Here is an 8,640-nt window from a genome sequence, read left to right as displayed (position 1 = left end):
AACTAGTTAAAGCAACACCAGTTCGAGCTTCGTTCTACCTGAAAAAGATGATTCTGAGATAATTGGCTTTAAAGTTCCGAACCCTTATTGGTTTGAATGGTGTCAGAAATATATAGTATTATTTCGAACTTAACATGTCATTGGGGTATTTAGACTACTGTATATGTAGAGACCATTGAACCGAACAAGGCAATTCCAACTACACGTTGAAAAAAAATGCAGATACAACCGTATAGTACCAAACGAGATGTTTTTAGACAACACACAGTAGGCTACATTAGTGTAGTCCAAATGGACAGGTCTCTGAGCCCAGTAGGTCGTCAGACCAAGAGTGGAGGGAAATGTTCTGGGAAGCATTTTACGTTTTCAGTCGTTCAGACTTTAACAACATAGTTTCCGTTGTCTATACTTAAGAGCAGGAACGTGAATTATTATCCGAAAAAAGAGCCGTACGAAATGACCTAGACTATATTTAATTTTCTTCAGAAGCTTTTCTGTCGTTTTGGAAGAGAGGGAGGCTTGTTCAATCCGTGCGCTAAAAGCATCTGATTCCACTCCTTGCCAAGAGCACCGGTAGTTAGACCATTAACCGTAGTCACCGATAATGATTTTTATAATAAGGCTACAGGCCCACGACAGCAACGTTTGTCTTTTTGTGTAATTGTGATCATTTCGAACGGAAAAGCCAGTCAACTTGTCTTCTGGCCCCCTGCGGCATGGTCCTTCGCTGTCCATGGTGCTGAAAGTGTGCCCCTGAAAAGTCATCATGCCAAGTTGAAACCATAACAAAGCCACATCCTGCCTCTGTTTTGGTAAAAAGCTGAGGGATGTGCCTGGGAAATATAACCACTCTCAAATTCATAGACCAAGCTATGGATGCAAGGACTGATCATCCAATATATACAAATTGTAGCTTTAAGCATGGTTTCAGGCTATAGGCTACAGTGTTTGTTTACATTTACAATGTTTACAAGCTTAAAGTTTGGGTTATGTTGAGGTTTTACAGTTGAACTAAGCTTATGAGGCATTTACACGTTATGTTCTTCAAGAATCAATGGGGTATGTAACATTCACTATAAGTCCAAAATTAGATGTAGCAACTGCAGATTGACCCTTTAAGGTCTAGGCTAGCTCATCAAAGAAACTCTCTCTCCCTCTCTCTCACTCCCTCTTCCTCTCTCTTGCTCTTTCTCTCTCCCTCTGACAAATGACGCTCTGTAAATGGTAAATTAGTGAGAGTTGATCACATGACCGGCCGCCCGAACCTGTCTTGTGCTCCGCACCAGTGTCGCATTGATTTTCAACTACAGTTCAGAATCCTCATGGCTAAAACACCCACATGGGAATTCATTTGTTCTGTTTCAATTTAACCGAATTTAACGACGTTTTTTTCCCCATCACCTGCTGAGTAAGATATTTGTTTTACCTAATTTTAAACTTTATTTGGAGAAAACATCAGTCTTATTTGAGAGGTAGCCTTTAACCTCGTTGAGGTCCCCAAATGAAAGTTGAGGGTTTAGCTGAAGGCAGGGCTGGGGGTAACCCCTGCCCTGGTCCTGCCAGCCAGTGCTGTATCTCGCGACTGCTAAGCGTGGTGGAGAGCGAGTTGCAAGCGGGGCGCGAGAAGGGGGACCCCACCGAGAAGCAGCTGAAGGTGACGCTCGAGGAAGCGGAACTGTGGCGGAAGTTTAAGGAAGTTACCAATGAGATGATAGTCACCAAGAGCGGCAGGTGAGCTTGAGTTAATTATAATTTTGTACCTTTATTTAACTAGGCAAGTCAGTTAAGAAAAATTATAATTCTCAATGACGGCCTACACCAAACCCGGACGACGCTGGGCCAATTGTGCGCCGCCTGACTCCCAATCACGGCCGGTTGTGGTACAGCCTGAATTCGAACTAGGGTGTCTGTAGTGAAGCCTCCAGCACTGTAATACAGTGCCTTAGACCGCTGTGCCACTAGGGAGCCCCAAATAGTGAGCCCCAAATAGCCCCAAATAGTGAGATAGACGAGCATTTTTTAATAGTAAAATATATTTTATTGATCCTCAACCGCAAGAGGACATTTTTTGGGGAGAGGAGATTCGCAGACAAACATACAGACAATACCAAATGCTTCAAAAAGTTTCAAGAGTTTGGTCATTTGATCACCCATTATATGTATCCACCCATTGCTAAATTAATTTTATGAACACATGCAGCAGAATTCAAACCTATATTTCTCTGTCACACATATCACTCTAAAACCTCTAACACTTATGTTATATTAGAGGGCTTTGAATCAATTACCCAATTAAGAGACCATTCGATTTCAATTGATAATTCCATTTTCAATTACGCACTTCTTCCAAAACGCATCTTGATCGAATCTTCTAGTTCAGCCCTTTTTTCAACTTCAGCTTTCTATTCCTATATAATCATTACGATTTCATAAGAATTAGATCCAAGCGAAAACTATTAATTACATAGGCCTATCTGTAATTTAAGTGCTATTGAATAATATGAGTTATTTAGGAATAGGAAGAACATTTTTTTCTTGTACTTATTAGAGCTGAAAAGTGTAATAGCCTATATTTTTTATAAAAGGGTAGCGTAATACATTTTAACAACCAGAAATATTACGTTTGAGAAAGTTCAGGCCAAATATTGTAAGCCAGAAAATATTTTAAGAAAATGAGATTCATAAAAATGTGTTTTGAAAATATCAGTGACATATTCCTTTATCATGATCCCATGATCCCATGATCCCATGATAAAGGAATATAAGCCCAAGGCTTATGCACAGTTATTCAAATTGATTCTGTTTAATTGTATAGTCTCGTGTCTTTCATGTCATTAATTAATATTTGATATGTTTATAGTCTATTTGATTCGTCTACAAAACATTAGTTTAGAACACTTTGTTCCAAAAATCCGACTGCAAACCTCGACAGGCTGGTTATTACTGGCTAAATGTATCGTCACATTCTTAAATTAAGAAAACATGTTAGTTTAAAAAAAATCTGCGTTCTAAACTTAGTATTGCCCGTAGTGTATCGAACGGTTTAATAGATTTCTCTGGCGCATGACTACTTTTGTGCTGACCCTCTCATGCTCTGAGGGGCGGCTTGACCGGTCCAGCGCGTGTTGTAGTGGCAGGTCAGCTCACCTGGTGGGTGTCTGTCCATTTACACGTTGGCCACTTCAGAACGTTTTTATTTGGGGAAAACAACAATTAATTTAATAAAAGTAAAAAGAGTCACAAAAAAAGTCCAAAAAAGTGAGTTTAGAGTTGGTGTGTGTGTGTGTGTGTGTGTGTGTGTGTGTGTGTGTGTGTGTGTGTGTGTGTGTGTGTGTGTGTGTGTGTGTGTGTGTGTGTGTGTGTGTATATACTGCGTGTCTGTGTACATGTATTAATCTGTGCGTTCCTACTGTGGTGTTCCAGGAGGATGTTTCCGGTGCTGAAAGTGAGTGTATCGGGTCTGGACCCCAACGCCATGTACTCCTTCCTGCTGGACTTCCAGCCAGCTGACAGCCACCGCTGGAAGTACGTTAACGGGGAGTGGGTTACAGCCGGTAAACCGGAGCCTGCCGGTAATGGTTGTGTGTACATCCATCCCGACTCACCCAACTTCGGAGCCCACTGGATGAAGGCACCTGTCTCCTTCAGCAAGGTCAAACTCACCAACAAGCTCAACGGAGGTGGACAGGTAGAGCATACACACACACAGTCAGTCTATAGACTCTAGCTTAGTTTCTGGGCCAAAACTCACCAGTACATCCCCAGCTGCACTAGATACCTCACTAACTTAATGATGTTGTATTTGATTTATTTCCTATTTCTTCAGGCAAATTCTAAAGTTCTACTAAAATAAAAATATATAAATAGACAGAAAAATAATGTTCCCGTCCTTCCTCCTCTAGCAGTAGACCGCTAACCACTCTCCAATTTTCCTTTCTCAGGTGGTCTTCCTTGTGTGCAGCGGGTGAATTAAAGGCCAGCTAGGCCACATTTACACAGGCAGTCCAATTCTGATCTTTTTTTTGTAATTGGTCTTTTGTCCAATCAGATCAGCTCTTCTGCCAATAACTGGGAAACATTTCTGAATGTGGCTGCCTGTGTAAACGCAGCTCTATATCCCCAGTGGAGGGGCCCTTCTGTCATGGATCTTTTCATAATCCTGGTCTTTCCTCTAATCTGTTTGTTCCCCTGAAAAGCAAAACATCAAGTGTGCACTTATACAATTAGTGCCCTGCTTAGGGCCCCTCTCCTTGCCCACTTCACCCCGTGGCCCCTGTCTCCACGGGAACCAGATAAACAGCTCTTAATTGGCTCTCGGAGGTTTAATGCACTTCCTGCTGAGAGCTGCCCACTCCAGGAGGCCCTCCAGGGGCCACACAGACATACGTGCATGCACACGCACACACTTAGCGCTGTGATCGGCCAATTTCTTTTCATGGTATTTACATGAACCCATAACCCAAACAAACAAACACAGACACACACATGCATACACACACACACACACACACACACACACACACACACACACACACACACACACACACACACACACACACACACACACACACACACACACACACACACACACACACACACACACACACACCTCTGACTGGCAGGTAATGTGGTGTTGGCATTGGGTCCGGTAAAGAAGAGCCGAGGCATAATTAAATAATTGCAGTGGTTAGTTGTACATTATGGTAATTACCTGTGTTTTTTTTACTATGCAAAATTGATTTTCCATCAGTCCTTCAGATGTTTTATAGAGAGATGGAGGCAAAAACAGCATATTTAAAAGCCCACACACACTCCAACTAGAGCAAGTACACACACACACATGCACACGCAAACAAAAACAACCCACACACAGACAGAGAGAGAGAGAGAGAGACAGACAGACACAGACAGACAGACAGACAGACAGACAGACAGACACACAGACAGACACACAGACAGACAGACACACAGACAGAGACAGACAGAGAGAGACCGACAGAGAAGGAGAGAGAGAGAGAGAGCTCTGGGCAGCTGGTTGGTGTGAGAGGTGAAGCTAAGCTCCCAATTAGAATAAAAAACTGTTTGTTTTGTCCTCTCTCTGAGGGCTGTAATTGGTTAATTGGTGGAGTGAGCGATTGAGAGAGAACGAGAGACTAGATTTTACGCTAGAACAGACAGTACTGAAGTAATATTGTAAGGACTGTAGTCTATTTGTTCCTGCACACCTCTCCCTCAAACTGTCATAATGTAGGCCTGCCCAGGTTTATGAGTTGTACCTACTCTCTTTCATTCTCTTCCTCTCCATTCTCTTCTTTCATTGCTTCCTTCTTGCTCTATTTCTCTCTTCTCTTCTCTTCTCTTCTCTTCTCTTCTCTTCTCTCCTCTCCTCTCTTCCCCCATCCCTTTCTCCTTCCAGATCATGTTGAACTCTCTCCATAAGTATGAACCTCAGCTCCACATTGTGAGAGTGGGCGGAAGCCACCGAATGGTCACTAACGTCTCTTTCAGCGACACACAGTTCATCGCTGTCACTGCCTACCAGAATGAAGAGGTGACTGGTCTCTCTCTCACACACACACACGCACGCACGCACGCACGCACACAAGCAAGCGCATTCACACACATGCACACACAAACACTGTCTACTTGAAAGATTGAGTCACTACTGGTACATAATATCAACTGTAATTGAATCAGCGCCACCATCCAGAGTTCACGATTAAACTTCTTGACTAAGCCAGAGCGCCTAAAAATGTGTATATGTTACAGTCAGTAACATTGTTTATTTCCCTCTGAAGATCACCGCTCTGAAGATCAAATACAACCCGTTCGCTAAGGCTTTCCTGGATGCCAAAGAGAGGTAAGGCCTCATCTGTACCTGCTAGGGTCTCCTACCAGGATATCGCTATGATATTACTGCATGTTAGCATTAGCTTGTCCCATTATGATATCACTGAGGGATAGCGTTAGCTCCTGAAACGGTAAGCGATTAGCGGGTCGTTATTAGCTGTTTAAAGCCTAGTTCACCGTCTCTATGTGAGGCTTGTTGAAGAGGCAGTGTGAAGTGTGTGAGAGAAACTGGAGCTCCTAACACACACACACACACACACACACACACACACACACACACACACACACACACACACACACACACACACACACACACACACACACACACACACACACACACACACACACACACACACACACACACACACACACACACTACCTTAGCTGTTTACACATATTTGCTAACACAATTAGCATGGTTAGCACAGGTCTCACACTAGTCACTGTAACGCTGTATCTCTTGCTTCTTTGAATCGCACCAGTTCACAGAGTGAACTCATATAGGTTATCATTGAATGATTGTATTTGCAGGAACCACCCGAACAGTCCATTGGAGTCCCCATTTGACAGCCATATGGGAATTCAACACTGTGAGTGGGCCTTTAGGACTAATTTGATTCAAATTGAATTATTTGAATCTACTAAATAACAATAATCCACTTTTAAACCGTGTGTGTTTCTTCTTCCCATAGGTGGCTGGTTTCTGTCTAACCCAGACTCGCTGTGTTCAGGTGGGGGTCCTAGCTTCCCCTATAGCGGGGGTCTGCCTCTCGCCCCCCCTCATGGGTACAAGCACTACCCCTCCAGGCCAGCTCCCTACCCCCCCTCCTACCTGCCGCACCGCCCGCACCCTTCTGGTGAGACACACCGCCATCTCTCCATCTCTCTCTTCCAAATCCTCTTTTAACTTTAGTTGAAAATGTAAGCTATCACACCAGCCTGACCTCTTCCCTCTTCCCTTGTCCCTGTCGTTCTCCGCTCCTCTGTCTCGCTCTCCTCGTCACCCTCATCTCCAACCCTCCCTCCAGTCTCTCTGTCTGAGGGGCTACAGGTGTTGTCTGGGGGTCCTGATGGCTGGTCTAGTGTCTCCTCCCCCAGCCCCTCCTCCTCAGCCCTACCCATGACCACACCCTCCTCACCCCCGTCCACCAATAGCAGCAGGTACGACACGAAAACATAGATATAGAATAAGTAGAATAAGACATGATATAGCTCTTTAGAATCTACTGAGTTTTTGTTTATAAAGCAAGGTGTGTGTCCTCAGTCAGTACCCTTGTTTGTGGACGGTCGGGCGTACAGACGGGAGTCCTGCCTCTTCTCCCTGCGCCCAGCTTCATGGACCAATCAACAGCGAGAGCCACCCACAGCCACCCAATCACGTCCGGCTGGGCGGGCCCGGTTGGCCACCTGTCTCCAGCCATTCCTTCTAACAAACTATGTGATTGGTCGATGCCCACATGGGCATGATCAGTACTGCCCTGGGACCCGGCCCTGGAAGCCCTTTAATGAACACATCTTAGATAATAGGCGTTCCTCTGCCCAGGCGTTGCCAGATGTTACATCTTCTGGAAAGGTATTTTAAGTATCAGCTAACCACATCATATTTCATAGCAACCTGATGCCCGACAGCAGTCGATGACGTGGCACAGAACCACTGGTTGATGCATGCAACGTCTGAGCAGGGGGAGGCGACCAACGTGTGTGTGCATGTGATGCCATACAAATGTGTTAGTGTGTGTGCACCTCAAAAAACAAAGGCCCAGATTCAATCAGATCAAGTGTTAACTGGCAATAGCAGACACCTGCATAGCGGATGTTTTGGCTTTGTTGGAGGTGGAACTGCGTTGGAGCTGTCCAAATCGGCGAGCAGCTGCTCTTGCCATCATTGTCACGAAGCCACACTGTCCCACTGGCGTTAGAAGTTCAGAAGGAGAAAGTGGAGGCTGTATAGAAATAATGACGCTCACATTGAAAAACATTTAACCAAATAGTTTCTATCATCATAATGGAGGTGTAGATCACATCTCACATTCCACTGTTCTGACTTAGAAACAAGGCTGCATGGGATTTCTGTTCATGCCACTCCGTGCAGCCAATGGCAATGTCCGCTTTAGGTATAATGCCAGGAGCCGCTTGTGGATTTGACAGCTCCTAACGCAGTCCTACCTCCGCCACCGCCGAAACGACCGCTGTGCAGATGTTGGCTAAAGTGGATCTGATTGAATCAAGCCCTAAATGTCTCTGCCTGCTTTCAAATGACTTATCATTCAATGTTTGTGGTTCAGCCCTGACAGACTAACTCTGGGCCCTGACAGACTAACTCTGGGCCCTGGTAATAAGATATGTCAAACTGCCAATATGCAGGAGTCAGAATAAATATCTATGTGAAACTACGGTACAGAAAAATATGTATTATGTCTCTGTCTTCATTCTGTCAGCTTTATGATAATGTCTCTGTCTGATAAATGCTGTTCATTGTAAAACGCTGAAAATAAACATTGGCCAATCAAATCTTTCTGGTATGTGTGTTTTCTGGGTGTGTGTAATAACATAATGACTGCTGGTGTTGCGTAGGCACTCTGGACACTCTGTTAACACAAATTCAGCACTGGTATGTGTGTTTTCTGGGTGTGTGTAATAACATAATGACTGCTGGTGTTGCGTAGGCACTCTGGACACTCTGTTAACACAAATTCAGCACTGGTATGTGTGTTGTTGGACAACAAATAAAAATTCCACTTCTCAAAATGACTGAAAGTCTCTAAAGTCAGGACACACAATGACATAATA

General features: G+C 44.2%; 1 protein-coding gene across 1 annotated transcript; it reads left to right on the top strand.

Annotated features, from left to right (window-relative positions):
* The first annotated feature begins 1,501 nt into the window (after positions 1–1,501).
* LOC139412790 (T-box transcription factor TBX19-like) lies at positions 1,502–7,280 on the top strand. The gene is made up of 8 exons (XM_071159506.1): positions 1,502–1,731; positions 3,424–3,688; positions 5,417–5,551; positions 5,799–5,860; positions 6,382–6,440; positions 6,543–6,707; positions 6,879–7,011; positions 7,115–7,280. Exons 1-8 carry the CDS (start codon positions 1,502–1,504, stop codon positions 7,278–7,280), a joined length of 1,215 nt encoding a protein of 404 aa, XP_071015607.1.
* The last annotated feature ends 1,360 nt before the right edge of the window (positions 7,281–8,640 follow it).

The sequence above is a fragment of the Oncorhynchus clarkii genome, chromosome 7 (assembly GCF_045791955.1).
Source record: "Oncorhynchus clarkii lewisi isolate Uvic-CL-2024 chromosome 7, UVic_Ocla_1.0, whole genome shotgun sequence".
Lineage (NCBI taxonomy): Eukaryota > Metazoa > Chordata > Actinopteri > Salmoniformes > Salmonidae > Oncorhynchus > Oncorhynchus clarkii.
Note: the sequence above shows the minus strand (reverse complement) of the source record. Positions and strands in the feature narration are given on the sequence as shown.

What these genes read in the sequence shown, in the direction of transcription:
- LOC139412790 (XM_071159506.1), top strand. Translation starts at nt 1,502, where the DNA reads ATGAAAGTTGAGGGTTTAGCTGAAGGCAGGGCTGGGGGTAACCCCTGC. An exon ending in GCACCGCCCGCACCCTTCTG is followed by an intron (nt 6,708 to 6,878) that starts GTGAGACACACC and finishes CCCTCCCTCCAG; the next exon opens with TCTCTCTGTCTGAGGGGCTA. An exon ending in CCGTCCACCAATAGCAGCAG is followed by an intron (nt 7,012 to 7,114) that starts GTACGACACGAA and finishes GTGTGTCCTCAG; the next exon opens with TCAGTACCCTTGTTTGTGGA.